Raw genomic sequence first — 16,496 nt, 5'->3', positions numbered from 1 at the left:
CCACTCCCCAACATTAGAAGCCAATTTAGCCATCCCCGCAACCCAGGCAACCGCCTCCTTCTATCAGTAAAGAAAAACGTCCTTCGAAGTCCAAGCAAGTGGTACGTAAACCTTCGAATCGACGAGCTCTCTCACTTTCTGATGGAGAGTATGCTCTTCAGGATATGGACTTCCAATCGGAGGAACCAGAGAGCATGGAACCGGCTAACATTCCCCCCCGACCTCCCCAGTAAATCACCGCCTCCGAGGGAGACAGAAAAGAACCACCATCGTTAACCAGTGGCTTCCACAGGGACTTCTGTGTTGCAGTGGAATTTGAATGGATATCACTCACATTTGGAAGAATTGCAGTTACTGGTACAGGATGAACCTTTCTGCATCTGCTTACAAGAAACACATCTTAAAGTCACAAACACACCTGCATTACGGGGCTACCACATATACAGGAAGGGCGATACTACTGGAGACAGGGCTAGATGTGGAGTAGCTATTTTCCTTGATGACAGATGCCACTCCTCTCCTGTCCCTCTTACCACAACCATGCAAGCAATTGCTGTGAAAGTTCTCACTCTCTTTACCACCACTGTGTGTTCTTTGTATCTGCCCCCCAATGACGCTTTGGATGCAGATACACTGACAGACCTCTTCCAGTTACTCCCACACCCATTCCTCATTGTGGGGGACTTTGATGCCCACAATGCGCTGTGGGGCTCGGCTACTACTTGCTCCATGCATCGGATGATTGAGCGGCTTGTCCATTCTGTCATCTGAATGGGGGTCAGATGACTCACTTTTCCGCAGCTACAGGGTCTTTTTCAGCTATTGACCTTTGTTTTTGTTCCCCAGCTATTGCAGACGCAGTTCAGTGGAAATTGGCTCCCAATTTACATTCTAGTGGCCACTTCCCAGTGTAGATCCATTTGCTGAGTAGGATGGTGGTCAACAGGAGACTTCACAGATGGGTGATACAAAGGGCAAATTGGTTACAATACAGTCGACAGACTATTTTTGAACAAAAGGGTTGTGCACAGGAGGTGATGCCCCATATCACTTATGAGATCCAAAGGGCTGCCTCAGAGTCCATCCCCAGGTCTAGTAATCACCTCAGACGACAACTTGTATGTCTGTAGAATGATGACTGTTGATTGGGCATCAGGGCCAGACAGACAGCTCTGCGGAACTTCAAGCAGTGTCCAACTACAGACAATCTTCATGCCTTCAGGTATGTGAGAGCACATGCAAGGTGAGCGATCAAAGAATGGAAGAGGGCTTCCTGGAGGGAATTCATGACTTCCATTAATTGGTCCACTTTTGCTGCGCACGTTTGGGAATCAATAAGATAGATTTCAGGCAAGGGTAATCCACATCCCCTTACAGCCTTGTCAAATAATGGGGTGTTGGTGGATATGCCAGAAGACATGGCTCATGTTTTAGCTGAACACTTCTTTACTGTTACTAAGTCATCCACAAAAGCTCCTGCTGTTCAGGTATTCTGTCGGACTGCAGAGATGAGGAAGCTCAATTTCTTCTTGTGTATTGAGGAAGTCTACAACCTTCCATTCTCCATGTGGGAACTGGAATCAGCTTTATCTGCAGCCAGAGACACTGCTCCAGGACCTGATAATATCCATTATACCATGCTTTGTCATCTGTGTCCTGAAGTGAAAGGTCAGCTCCTCTCTTGTTTCAATCAGATTTGGTTTGATGGACAGTACCCCACAACGTGGAAGGAGGCAATATTAATTCCATTCTGGAAACCAGGCAAGGACTGTAGCGCCCCTAACAGTTATCGAAGTGTTGCCCTTACCAGTTGTATGGGCAAGACTCTTGAACGCTCGATCAACCGCCGCCTCGTCTGGCTGCTTGAGTCCCAAGGTCACCCGAACCACTACCAGTGTGGTTTTAGGTGCTACCGTTCCACTCTTGACAACTTAATTCTACTGGAGATGACAATATATGAGTCCTCCTTACACCAAAACCATTTATTTTGTGTGTTTTTTGACCTCAAAAAAGCATATGACATTACTTGGAGGTACAACATCCTTCGCCAGTCTCATGAATGGGAACTATGTGGATGCCTGCCATGTCTGATTGCTATGTTCAGGAGAATGTTGTGCCCCAGGGCTGTGTCCTCAGTGTCACATTGTTTGCCGTCGCTGTCAGTGGCGAGGTATGTTTTCAAGACACTGTGCATTTTTTGGGTTATTGAATTCTTGTGTGCAGGAGAAGAAACCATGGTGAACATCCATAAACATTTGTGTGTGCAGTGTATGGTGATGCTGTAGTTGATATGAGTACAGTTGGGCGATTGGTAAAGAAAGTTATGACCTTAGGAAATGCCGAAACAGAGCTCATGATCAGCCATGCTCGGGACGTCCTGTCACAGCCACTGCTCCAGACATGCTGAATCATGCAGATGCCATTATTCGCATTATTCGCTTTGGACACTTTGAAGGTGACGGGAGTGTCAGTCATGCAGTGAAACATGGCTACACCTACAGGACAAGAACTTTTACCAGCAGGGAATACATGCTCCTCCACAATGTTTGCGTACAGCCGTAGAACGTAATGGAGACTAAGTAGAAAAATAGGACATCGAGAAGATATGTTGATGTATGTTGTCACCAAATTCTGATTCTTAACAGTAAATATGTTCTGAGAAGAAAAAAAATGAGGGGCATTACTTATTGAACGACCCATGTATTTGAGAATGGGAGCAGTTAGTGACTTAAAGAATCAGGGTTTACTGGTAGTTTATAATTGAAGAACTGGTGTGCAGTATAACTTTATTTATTGTACATCACTATTTTTTAGCTGATTCCACATACTATTTTTTGTAACACAAGACATAACAATTTGCAGCTGGTATAAAAATGATTAGAGAACATTGCTGCAATTTTAAAATTTGTCAAGTGCTTGCGAAACGGGGCCCTATTGGTAGAAACATGTAGTTCCCAGCAAAAAAGTCAGTTGTTCCTCTCCTCCAAAGTGTGTAAATTGTTCTGGGGATCACCTTGTTTGGAGTAGGCACTGTACGCATCCTTTATGGTGAAGCAAAACTATCTATAAGGCAATGCAGTCGCCCACATTTACTGCCTCTTTTGCTTCATTCTTAAACAGCCAGTCCAGAAAACCGATGCTGCTACACAAATGGAGGTTGATAGTGTTGGCAATAGTACCTGCATTGTCAACGCACTTAGGGTGCTGCAGTTACTTTGTAGCCCATATCTCCTCCCAGAACATCAGACAAAAGCCATGCTTGTCAATGTTGTGGAGCTCCTGCCCCTCCAAAGTTTGACTGGTCCACTGTCCAGTGCTGCCAGTGCTGTCACTACCATCTCTGTAGATGTGGCTCCAAAACCTCCCCAGACAAAAAAATTGAAGTCAAAGAACCAGCTGCCAATGGAGACAGGAATCAAGCAGTCTGACAATGCTGACATCCCTCTCTGTGATATCTCTCATGGCTCACCTACAGAGAGGATGGCGTGTGATATTGGCCAGGGCACACATCTCGCACCAGCACTGAGCAGCCCCCACAGAAAGATAGGTTGAAAGTGCAACTCCCATGGTAGATGGCTCCCTTATTGCAGTGTAACATTAACGGGTTCAGGAAACATTGTGTAACTGAAACTGCTAGCACAGGAATGTCCCCTGTGCTAGTGTTTGCAGGAAACACATTTTAAAGCATCTGATGTGTCTGGTACTACAGAGTTACACACTCTACTGCAAAGATGACCTGACTCGGAAAAGAGTTAGGGAAGGGGTGCACCACTCCTCTGCTCTCCCCCTCACTAGACAAGTCTCCTGACCGTTTCTGCTACTGGGAGACTTGAGTGCTTATCGTATATTGTGGGATTTGACCTCTGCTTGCCCTCAGGGTCAAGTTTCTTAGAGCTTCATGATGTCTCACGAGCTGTGTATTTGCAACACAGACACTCCCACTCATTTCTGTGCTGCTACTGGGTCATTCTCAGTCATCAATCTCTCTTTCTGCACTCCAGCTCATGCAAACTATGTTCAGTGGGAGCTCATTGACGACATTCATTCTAGTGACCACTTTCCACTCTGTATTCACCTAACTCCCTGAAAGGACGCTGGTGCAATTGATCAGCAGAGCCAATGGGACACTGTTAGCCAGCTGGCTATGTTTGAATGCTGCGGCAGCATCCAGAAGTGGATGGACCGCATGACGTGTGATCCACCAGGCCACTGACATCTACTTCTCAAAGTTCTCTCACATCGTAGGAGGCCACCTCTCCCATTGTGGATTGGTGAGCACCATTCAGTCATCAAGGTCACACATACAGCTCTGTAATAGTTTAAGTGCTGTCCAATGGTGGAAAACCTCACTGCTTTTTGATAAGGGTGGGCAAAGGCTTGATGCATCATCAAGAAGAGCAAGAAAACATAATGGCAAGTGTTCCTGGACTCTGTCAACTATTCCACTTGTTCTTCTGCAATATGGGGAACCACCTGGAGGATTTCCAGTAAAGGCAGGCAATTACCTCTAACAGTGTTGTTGAATTAGTGATGTTACTAAGCACAAGCTGGAGACATTGCACTGACAAAGGCAGAACAATTTGCACTGACTACTGCCACTGCCAGCTAGGATCCAGCATTCCATCATTACCATGCCACCTTGGGCACATGTGAGGTGGATTTCAGGTCTAACAATTCAGAGTCCTATAACGGCCCATTCTCCATGTGGGAGGTGGATTGAGCACTGTGCACGTCTCGTGATACTGTGCCAAGTCCTGACCAAATCTCATGCATCATGCTGTGGAATTTGCAGCTGGCGTCAAAGGAAGTCCTCTTACAGTCTTTCAAATTGATATGGCAAACAAGCAACTTTCCCAACTCGTGGAGGGAGGCTATTTTGATACCTCTTCTCAAACCATGAAAGGACTCAATGTACCCCAGTAGTTACCAGAGTGTTGCCCTAACGAGCTGTGTAGTAAAGACCTTGGAGTGAATGGTTAACCATCATCTGGTCTGGATGTTAGAGACCTGGCAGCACCTAGGTCACTCTCAGTGTGGATTCAGGAGATGTGATCCACTGTTGACAACGTGGTCCTCCTAGAGGTGACTATTCAACAGGCTTCCCTCCATAAACAGCATTGTAAGGGTATATTTTTCCATATCAGTAAGACATATGACACTACATGAAGACATGATATTCCAGAGCAGCACCACCAATGGGGCTTCTGTGGCCAACTCCCATCTTTATTCAGTCCTTCTTGTCAGAGCACTGTTTTTGGTACTAAGTTGATGACATGCTGTCAAATAATTTTGAGCAGGAGAATGGTGTTCCTCAGGGCAGTGTTTTTAAGTGTTAACCACTTTCCTGTACCTATAAACAGTATCACATCCATGGTAACGAGTCCCATAGAGTGCTCCTTATTTGCAGACAATTTTGCTGTTTCCTGTTCATCTGCCAGTATTGCAGCAGCAACTGATCAGTTGCAACATACAGTAAAATGGCTGGAGGAATGGGCTGCAAAGACTGGTTTTATATTTTCTGCAGAGGAGGGAGGGGGAGAGAGAGAGAGAGAGAGAGAGAGAGAGAGAGAGAGAGTGTTTTAGTTTTAATCATTCTCATCATAATTTTAATTTTCCTGAATTGCATATGTGGAACATCATTCTCCCTTTTAAAGCCTCTGTGCAGTTTTTGGGCTTCAGTTTTGACTCCAAACTGTTGTGATTACCACACCTGAAGGATGTGAAGGTTGGGACCAAGAAAGTGTCTTAGTCACATGTCTGCTCTAGTGTTATAGGACTTTTGTTCGATCATGCCTGAACTGTGAATGTATTGTGTACAGGTCAGCAATGCCTTCATTCCTGAAGATCATTGACTCTTTACACCATGAGGGGATCAGGCTGGCCATGGGTGCTTACTGGACCAGCCTCATACCCAGCCTATGTGCTGAGGCTGGTGAACCACCACTTAACATCCAGCAGCAGCTTCTTATGGTGCATCAGTTGCTTTAGGAGTGTCAGTTCCTTGCTACTCCCACTTCCCCACGTGCAGTACTGTTGCTTATCCAGCTATACAACGCCTCTTTACCAGTCGTCGAAGGACGACAAGGCCATTTGGAATCCATGCATATTGTATGCTGGAATCCATTGGTATGGAGCATTAACTGACTACCATATTGGATACTGCCAAGGCTCCGAATGATTTTAGATTTAGTGTAGTTACAGGAGAGATTGCACACCTGCTTCATTTTTCAATACAATATTTTCTGAAATTTTAAATGAGCTTCAAAACTGTGTAGTTGTATTCATGTATGGGTCTAAACTGGGAGACTTTGTTGGCTGCTCTGTTGTTTCCAGGGATTGTGTCCTCAAGATTCAGTTACCTTCAGAGTTCACTGTATTCAATGGCAAACTATAAGTGATCTTGAGGGTGCTGGAGCAGATGGGATGTACCATGCCTGTTAAATTCTTTATCTTTTCAGACTCCCAGAGTGCCCTTCATCTACATTCAGCAAACCACCACGAGGTGTACGGCAGAGAGTATGTCCCATTGTAGCAGTTATTAGAGTTTCTACCTGTTCCATTCATTTATGGAGCATGTGAAGAATGATTGATGGAATGCCTCTGCCATGCAGTAATTATTCTAATCTTATCATCACAATCCCCGCGTGAGCGATATGTATGGGGTTGTAGTATATCCATAGAATTGTAATTTAAAACCAGTTCTTGAAACTTTGTTAATAGACTGTCTCATAATCGTTTACATCTGTCTTAAAGAGTGTGCCATTTCAGCTCCTTCAGTATCGCTGTGACACACTCCCATGGATTAAACAAAACTGTGACCATTCTTGCTGCCATCCTCTGTATATGTTCAGTATCCCTTTTAATCCTACGTACTATGGGTCCCACACACTTGAGCAGTATTCTAGAATGGGTCAGATGAGTGATTTGTAAGCAATCTCTTTTGTAAACTGATTGCACTTTCCCAGTATTCTACCAATAAACTGAAGTCAACCTAATGCTTCACCAATGACTGAACTTATGTGATCATTCCATTTCACATCCCTACACCCGGGTACTTCTATGAGTTGGCCGATTCCAACAGTGACTCATTGATATTATAGTCATAGGATACTTTGTTTTTTTCATTTCATGAAGTGCATAATTTTACATTTCTTAACATTTAGAGCAATTTGTCAATCCCTGCACCATGTTGAAATCTTATCAATTATTGACAAAATAATATAACTGGATAGGTATGTGCATATTCTATCGCCTCTTGATGAATATTTATGCAGCCTCTCTCCGATAGTACTTCATTATAGATAACTGCATCACCTACAAAAAGATGATTTTTACTATTAATTTTGTGTGTAAGGTCAGTAATATACAACATGAACAGCAAGAGTCCCTACACACTTCCCTGGGGCACACCAGAAATTGCTTCTACATCTGACAATGACTCTCCATCCAAGATAACATGCTGTGTCCTGCCTACCAAAAAGTGCTCAATCCTGTCACAAATTTCACTTGATACCCCATGTGATCATACTTTTGACAGTAAGTGTAGGTGCGGTACTGAATCAAATGCTTTTTGGAAATCAAGAAGCACTGCATCTACCTGGCTGCCTTGATCCAAAGCTGTTAGTATGTCAAGTGAGAAAATTGCGAGTTGGCTTTCACATGATCGATGTTTTTGAAAACCATACTGGTTGGCATTGAGGAGGTCATTCAGTTCATGATACATCATTATGTTTAAGCTTAGTATATGTTCTAAGACTCTACAACAAACTGATGTCAAGGATATTGGATGGTAGTTTTGCAGATCACTTCTACTACCCTTCTTGTAGATAGGTGTGACGCATGCCTTTTTCTAAGAACTGGGCAAGGGTTTGTGTTCAAGGGACCTATGATAAATTATAGTTAGAAGAGGGGCTATTTCAGCCACAAATTCAGTATGGATTCTGACAGGGATTCCATTGGACCTGGAGCTTTGTTCAGTTTTAACAATTTGAGCCGTTTCTCAGTGCAACTGACACTAATGCTTATTTCATTCATCTTTTCAGTGGTACAAGAATTAAATTGGGCAATTCTCCTGGGTTTTCCTTTGTAAAAGAACATTTGGAAATGGAATTAAGCATTTCAGCTTCTGCTTTGCTACCCTCAGTTTCAGTTACTGTTTCATTCACTAGGGACTGGATGCTAACTTTGGTGTCACTAACAGCCTTTAAGTACGACCAGAATTTCTATGGATTTTGTGAAATGCCATTTGACAATATTCTGCTATGGCAGTCATTGAAGGCATCACGCATTACTCTCTTGACAGCCAAATGTGTTACATTGAGCACCTCTCTATCTATAGCCCTACACTTTGTTTTACACCTATTATACAGTAATCTCTCTTTCTTAAGAAGTTTCATTATGGTGACTGTATACCATGGAGGTTCCCTCCCATTATGAACTGTCCTACTGGGTACATATATCTCCAGTGTGTGGTCAGCTATTGTTTTAAACTTGAGCCAGAGCTCCTCTACATGCTCCTGACCTGTGCTGAAAGTTTCAAGTTCCTCATTGAGATATGTGATTACTGATTTTTTATCTAGTCTACTGAATGTATATATCTTTTTACTTGTTTTAGTTCTTTGTACTTTGGTAATCATTGTTGCTACAACCTCGTCGTAGTCACTATCGACACTGTCTGCACTGCTTGTATCCAACTGCTAAAGTAGTCCAGGATAACCAGGGTTCCATCCTCCGACTATATAGGCTGGAGAAGGGGGTGTCCTTCTGCTGAGTGCCATGGTATACAGGTATTTCAGGGCAAGAAAGTATGGGTGAAGCAGCCACAGAGGCGTGTCGTTACCTTCAGTTAGTTCAGCATGCCCTCTCCCTGTACCCTATCATCCTGCTGTTGAGATACGGAGTCCTGCGTCAATGTGAAGAGAGTAGGTGACAAATGACGGACAGTAAGCTCTGTGTAGTGAAGCCCACAACATGGCCATGGTGTACTTCCTGTGGTGTGCTTCCTTCCAGCCATGCAGACGGATTGTTGCAGATGTCACTGTGCTTGAGAGTGATCTGGCATTGTTGTGCTGAAGGATAGGGTGCTCCACATGTGGACAAACTCTTTCAATTGAAAACTTGATTGCAGCACACTTTTTCTCATGAACTGACATAGTTATGTGTTTCATCACCATCATGTTACACACTACAATTCAGATCGTTTAGCAGCAGATGGCTGCAAATGTGTAGACATGAAGAGTAAAGATGTAATTTATTAATAAAGTTTCTTTTATTTAAAAAGACTTTACAGTTTTCACGTAAAAATTTGGAGGCATTACTTTTCATCAAGCCCTTGTTTGCTGATGATATTTGGTGTTCAAAAGTTAAATTAATTTCCAGTCTACTTCCTTCAAAAATACAACCATATGTGAAAGCAAATCGTGAAACAAAACATGTCAAATCTTACTCCCGATTCCTCATGCGTGTTCCTTCCAACTAACAACCACATCTCCCCGCTTCCTCTCTTGATAGTCGAATCTCCGTATCAACCTTCCAATAGTAAAAAGTCAATCTGTGGTTCATTGTCTGGTGCTGCCCTCCAGTGACAAAACTTGGAGTCATCTGTGTGACGTATGAATGTCTTATCCTATTTTAGGCTTATCATTAATGGGGCAGTTCAGTTCTAAGGTGGAGCTTTAAAGATTCCACAACTTATTTATACTGTGAATGATGTGACTTGAATACAATTCATCATTAACTTTTGCAAGCATGATAACAAAACTGAAAATTCCCTTATGATAATGTTCTACTCGTCAAATGATGAGTCCAAGATGAAGTAGCAACAGTACTGAAAATGATAGATTACTACTCTCCATATAGAGGAGATGTTGAGTCGCAGACAGGCACAATGAAAAGACTACTATGCATTTAAGTTTTTGGCGAAAACAATTTCACTGAGTAAAAAACGCACCCTCATTCACACAAGCACAACTCTCACAAGTGTGACCACTGTCTCTGGCCACTGTTGCCAGTGACAGCGGTCACTGTGTGTGTGTGTGTGTGTGTGTGTGTGTGTGTGTGTGTGTGTGTGTGTGTGCTTAACTGTTAAACAGAAACATGAGTCAATAGCACATAATTCTATGAAGCATCAAATTGAGTTTTATTTGAGCTTTATTTAATCAACATTAATTGTAGTTTTCGTAAACAGTTACAGTATTAGTGTTTATAACAATGAAAACAATAAATTTTTGACAAAATAGTGTAATTGGATGTATAAAAAAATCTACTCACCAAGCGGTGGCAGAGCACACTCATAAAGGGAGATTATAATTAGGGAAGCTTTCAGAGTCAGTAGCTCCTTCTTCAGGCAGAAGGGTTGAAGATGAAGGAAGAAGGGTGAAGGAAAAAAACTGGAGAGGTCTAGGAAAAGGGGTAGATTTCGGGAAAGTCACCCAGAACTGTGAGTCAGGGAAGACTTACAGGGTTATTACAAATGATTGAAGCGATTTTGCAGCTCTACAATAACTTTATTATTTGAGATATTTTCACAATGCTTTGCACACACATACAAAAACTCAAAAATTTTTTTTAGGCATTCACAAATGTTCGATATGTGCCCCTTTAGTGATTCGGCAGACATCAAGCCGATAATCAAGTTCCTCCCACACTCGGCGCAGCATGTCCCCATCAATCAGTTCGAAAGCATTGTTGATGCGAGCTCACAGTTCTGGCACATTTCTTGGTAGAGGAGGTTTAAACACTGAATCTTTCACATCACTATGTGTGAAACTTGCCCGCACGCTTTCAACCGTTTCTTCGCTCACTGCAGGCCGACCCGTTGATTTCCCCTTACAGAGGCATCCCGAAGCTTTCAACTGCGCATACCATCGCCGAATGGAGTTAGCAGTTGGTGGATTTTTGTTGAACTTCGTCCTGAAGTGTCGTTGCACTGTTATGACTGACTGATGTGAGTGCATTTCAAGCACGACATACGCTTTCTCGGCTGCTGTCACCATTTTGTCTCACTGCGCTCTCGAGCACTCTGGCGGCAGAAACCTGAAGTGCGGCTTCAGCCGAACAAAACTTTATGAGTTTTTCTACGTATCTGTAGTGTGTTGTGACCATATGTCAATGAATGGAGCTACAGTGAATTTATGAAATCGCTTCAATCATTTGTAATAGCCCTGTACAGTTAGGATGAGAAGGAAGGACTGACTGTTGGGGATTGCACTGGATGAGATTTTGAAAACCTGAGAACTTAAAGGTGTAAGACAGGGTAATTGCAAGACAGAGATTACAGCATGGACATTGTGCACAAGTTAATATGAGTGATAAACACATTGTATGTAACAGAGGTGGGAGGCAGGCAGCGAACAATAGACTGGTCAGAAAATGAAACATGTAAAAATCTAAAATGGACTGAAGAAAGGAGTAGTTACTGTGAAGAAATGCTGAGGAAGAAGAAATTAACGTAAATTAAGACCAAGTGGGTGGCGAGAACCAAGGTCATGCCATAGTCATAGTTCCCACCTGTGGAGTTCTGAGAAACTGGTGCCTGGGGAAGAATACAGATGGCACGTGTGGTGAAACAGGCACCGAGGTCATGATTGTGATGCTGTAGAGCATGTTCTGCAACAGGATATTGCGTGTTGCCAGTATACACATTCTGCCTATGCTCATTGATCCTAACTGATAATTTTGTGCTACTCATGTCGACGTAAAAGGCCAGACAGTGTTTACATAAAAGCTGTTATATGATGTCATTTCACAGGTGGTTCTCCATTTGATAGTATATGTTTTTCCAGTTACAGGGCTAGCATAGATGGTGGTAGGAGGGTGCGTAGGGCAACTCTTGCAGTGTGGACAGTCTCAGGAGTAGGAGCTGTAGGGTAGTGAGATGGGTGCAGGAGCATGTGTTCTGATGGAGATTGGAGGGGCAAGAATAGCTATTCTAGGTGTAGTTTGCAAAATCTCAGGCAGAATGGATCTCATTTCAGGGCATGATTTTAGGAAGCCCTGATCTGTTTGTATGTCTGCCCCTCGAAGGTGAAGTAGTTGTTGGTAGGTATAAAGTTGTTTAGGGTGAATGGGATGGATGTCATAGGTTTGGAATCAGGTGATTGCTGATTGAGGTAATTTTCAGCAGCAGACAGACCAAGTACGTGGGGGATGTTGGTATAGAGGAAGGTGGTGACAAGCAAGGTGTGTGGTGGAAATGGGATGGGCATGGATTTCAGGCCGGCCATGGTGGCCGAGCGGTTCTAGGCGCTTCAGTCTGGAACCGCGCGACTGCTACGGTCGCATGTTTGAATCCTGCCTCGGGCATGGATGTGTGTGATGTCCTTAGGTTAGTTAGGTTGAAGTGGTTTTAAGTTCTAGGGGACTTATGACCTCAGCTATTGAGTCCCATAGCGCTCAGAGCCATTTGAACCATGGATTTCAGATGATCTAGTGAATGGTTGGTATCTTTGATATAGGAAGGAAGTCTTTGTACTATTGGATGAAGGTGCTTATTAACTAAGGTATATATACTTTGGTGGGTGCTTTGAAGTCAGCAACTATAGGATGGCCAGGATGATTGGGTTTGTGGATCTTAGGAAGAAGTTAAAAAGTGGGGGTGCATGGTTTGAGTGGAGTGAGAAGTTGTATGGATTACAGTGTTAGTCTTTGTGAGGGGCCTGAGGTTTTAAGGAGGGACTGCGTGTCAGTTTGAATCACATGGATGGGATCTTTATGGCAGATGCAGTATGTGGAGGTGTCAGACAGCTGGTGTAGACCTTCACTGACATACTCCTTTCGGTCAAGTATCACAGAGGTAGATCCATTAGGTATATGACATGATAACATAAAAACTAGAATACTTGTCAGTTTATGTACATATTCTATGGTGACATGTTTTCCTTTATTATTGTAAAACCTTTCCATGTGTATTCCTCACCACTTGATTTGACTATTCTATCTGTATTTTGTCATGAAAAAATTTGATGCTCATAAGTCCTGAATTAAGCATATTAAGTTCTAAGTGTTATTCTGAATTTTTTCTCAACATGTGTATTATATGAGAGATAACATTTTCTTAATTTAGATAAAAAACATAATTTCTGTATCGTATACACAATAAAGATAAAATAAATTGACAGGTGGCATTCTTCCTGTAGTTGAGGCAGAGACAACAGAAGAAATGAGTACTCCATGCAGTGCTTCAAGAAACCAGAATAGTCTTCGGACATCTTATTCAGAATGTTTTCTAACGAGAGGACCTGTTGAATCAAGCAGCACATTGCCCGTAAAACAAACAACTGTTTCTTCACGTGTTTCAGGAGGTAATTACATATGCAGAAGAAATCAGGGTATAAAGAGGCCAATGCAGCAGAGTCCTGTCTCTACAATAGTTTCTACATCTCAGCAACCTGCAGGTAGATTACCATGTGAAACAGAAAATACTCACCCAACTGCTTGTCAGTCAATACGTAGGATAGAACGCAATACTTTTGAGGATACACCAGATGGAATCCTTGCAACAACAAACATGAAGAGGAAGAGAACTTTATCGTGTTGTGGACCTATTGAGAAAGAACAATTTGATCCAAATATTTGTATGCAGTCAGTATGCACTAGGGCTGCCAATCAATCGGTCTATGACTCTCAAAGTACTGCAGAAAGAGTTCAGTCAGAGGGGTTACAGGTTCGAGAGTCTTCTCAATTAGATATTAGTTTACCAAGGCAGGATGTGAAAAATGAAATGATAGAAACTGAAGACCCTGTAGAAAACCATTCAAGTTTTTACCCAAGATGTCAGCTGCCTTTACAGCGGAGGCAGGAAGAATCACCAACACAGACATGTACTCAAGATCAATCTCAGGAGAGAATGCAGGGGTTCCAGTCACTACCAAACAAACAATCACAATCTCAAACTATGTCAGTGTCACAGTTTCCATCTCATGTGGCATCATCTTCACAGTCATCATTTTTAAGAAGGCCAAATTCTCATATGCAGTATCAACCTGCATTAAAGTTACATCATGAATCCCAGTCATCATTGTGTCTTCAGCCATCAGTGCAGCCTAAGACAGCATATGCAGTATCCTCTCAGGCAAATGCACACAAGAATGTGAAATTACAGAATAAAAAAGTGATGCAGTGTAATTCTGCTCGTTCCTGCTCCACAACAAAGCTGATTCTTGCAACTGGCAAAAATATAAATAAAAAATTTAAATTACTGCATTCTTTCCCAAGGACACCATGTGTGACCCCGGATCCACATTCAACCGAGTGCACTCAAGGAAATGAGGTACAAAGACCTGTAAGCTCATGGGTTGTTTGTGCATGTAACAACAAGTCTGTTGTGAAAAAGACTGAAAATGAGGAAAAGGGGGAACTTTCGCAGACTGTGTTAGAATCTGATAATGCAACATGTGTATTGCAGAATGGATCTCAGACTAAGTTCATTGATGCTGGTGGTGACTTGCTGGGAGAAGAAATGAATGCCTTGACAGATACATCTGCAGTAAGAGGGGGTAAGTAATAAGCCATTAGAATATCTATGCAAGTTTTGTTCTCATTATATGTGATTTATTTGCCTAAAGTGTCAATTGCAGGTAGATCTTAAATGATGTGTACATTATACACAAAGAATATTATTTTTGTAGGAAATACGGTCTGGAAAATAGACAATGATTGTGTGTTGTTTCTGGCACTTGAAATGTACTGTAAAATGTGGCAAAATAATGAAACATCAATTTGCTTTTTGTACACACTTAAGTAATTGTCATTGCACTGAGTGATCAAATGGTATGTGTAGAAGGGAGTAGTGTGCTTTTTTTTCCGTTACTTCTAACCATCTGCATCCCAAGAAGATAGAAAGCTCAATGCAGCCCTCAAATTGTGTAATATGTGTATTGCGCTGAAGTGGTGAATGGACGTTAAAGTAAGCATTGCATTAGCATGCAACCTTTTGGGCACCAGTTTCATGTCAGCTCAATCGGGGCTATCTATATGCGAGGGATTCTATTTTTGTTGAGATGTAAATGGGTTATAAAAACAATTCAAAAAGTAGTTACACTAATGGGAAGTCCTTGAAGAACCCTTCCAGCCACCGTTCATTATTCTGCCAAATCATTTCACCTTAATATGAATAGAGTGCTACTCACCATATAGAAGTGATATTGAGTCACAGACAGGCACAATGAAAAGACTGCTATACATTTAAGCTTTCAGCCCAAAAAGCCTTCTTTTGAAGTAGATAACACTCGCACATTCACACACAAACACACACACACACACACACACACACATACACACACACACACACACACACACACACAGAGAGAGAGAGAGAGAAAATTACTGTCTCCTTGTCACTGAGAGTGGACTGTGGTCTGCAACAGTGCCAATTGGAGAATTAATGTTGTTATATTGCTAGAGAAGGCCGAAATGCACGCTATAAGCTCACGCAGGATGGCATGAGGTCTGAAACAGGATACGGAATGAATGCTATAAAGAAAAGTACGTAGCTGCTGGAATACTTAACTTTAATCCATCATTTGTATACATTGTTCTTGATGAGACATGCTTCATACAATAACTATCAATTGCTATGGCGCCTTGCTAGGTCATAGCCATTGACTTAGCTGAAGGCTATTCTAACTATCTTCTCTGCAAATAAACGAGGCTTCGTCAGTGTTGCATCGCTAGCTAAGTCCTCCGTACAACTGGGGCGAGTGCTAGTACGTCTCTCGAGACCTGCCGTGTGGTGGCGCTCGGTCTGCGATCACTGACAGTGGCGACACGCGGGTCTGACATGTACTAATGGACCGCGGCCGATTTAAAGCTACCACCTAGCAAGTGTGGTGTCTGGCAGTGACACCACAAATGTTGCATGGTTGGTGGGGGTAAGGATGGGGCTTGGGTGGGGAGGGGAGGGATAGCAGGGTACGGGTGGGAAAAGGTGTAGCTTTGCTTGTGGGAGTGTGCAGGGGTATGGTAGGGATAGGAAGGGTTGCTTGGTGCAGTTGGGAGGTTTGTGGGGCTTGGGAATAGGGCAGAAGGGGAACTGGAAAGGGGAGAACTTAAGTAAGGGAAAAAGGTTGGCAGGTTCATTGATGGAGCAGAAGGCTGTCTAGTACAGGAGTGGAAGCAGCGAAAGGGATAGATAGTTGGACAGGACTAGAAAAGATTGAGGCTGGGGGAAGGGAGGGGTTATGGGAATGTATGATATGTTATAGGGCGAGTTCCCACTTGTACAATTTGGAACAGCTGCTGCTGATAGGAAGCGTCCAGATGATGCAGGCTGTGAAGCAGTCGTTGAAGTGAATCACATAGCATGGGGCAGCATGTTCAGCATCTGGGTGGTCCAGCTGTCTCGTGGCCACAGTTTGTCAGTGGCCATTCATACCCATGTAAAAAACTAAAGTAATTTCTGCTTAGTTTATAGACCACATGACTGCTTTCACAGGTAGCCCTGCCTTTGATGTGGCAGGAGGTACCTGTGACTGGGATAGAGTGGGTAGAGGTGGTGG

The 16,496-nt window shown here is 42.9% G+C and overlaps 1 protein-coding gene across 4 annotated transcripts in view; it reads left to right on the top strand.

Annotated features, from left to right (window-relative positions):
- LOC126467730 (uncharacterized) overlaps positions 1–16,496 on the top strand; it is a 216,203-nt gene that overhangs the window by 114,516 nt on the left and 85,191 nt on the right. The window contains exon 4 of one of the 4 annotated variants that reach the window (XM_050096490.1): positions 13,299–14,495. The exons of 1 other annotated variant lie outside the window; for it this stretch is intronic. In XM_050096490.1, coding sequence (XP_049952447.1) covers positions 13,299–14,495 — 1,197 coding nt within the window. Of the gene's footprint in view, positions 1–13,118; positions 14,496–16,496 lie in introns of all 4 variants that reach the window. 2 more of the 4 variants (XM_050096489.1, XM_050096488.1) reach the window with 2 other exon arrangements.

The sequence above is a fragment of the Schistocerca serialis genome, chromosome 1 (assembly GCF_023864345.2).
Source record: "Schistocerca serialis cubense isolate TAMUIC-IGC-003099 chromosome 1, iqSchSeri2.2, whole genome shotgun sequence".
In the NCBI taxonomy this organism is placed as follows: Eukaryota; Metazoa; Arthropoda; class Insecta; order Orthoptera; family Acrididae; genus Schistocerca; species Schistocerca serialis.
The sequence above is the reverse complement of the archived record's forward strand: the minus strand, read 5'-3'. Positions and strand labels throughout refer to the sequence as shown.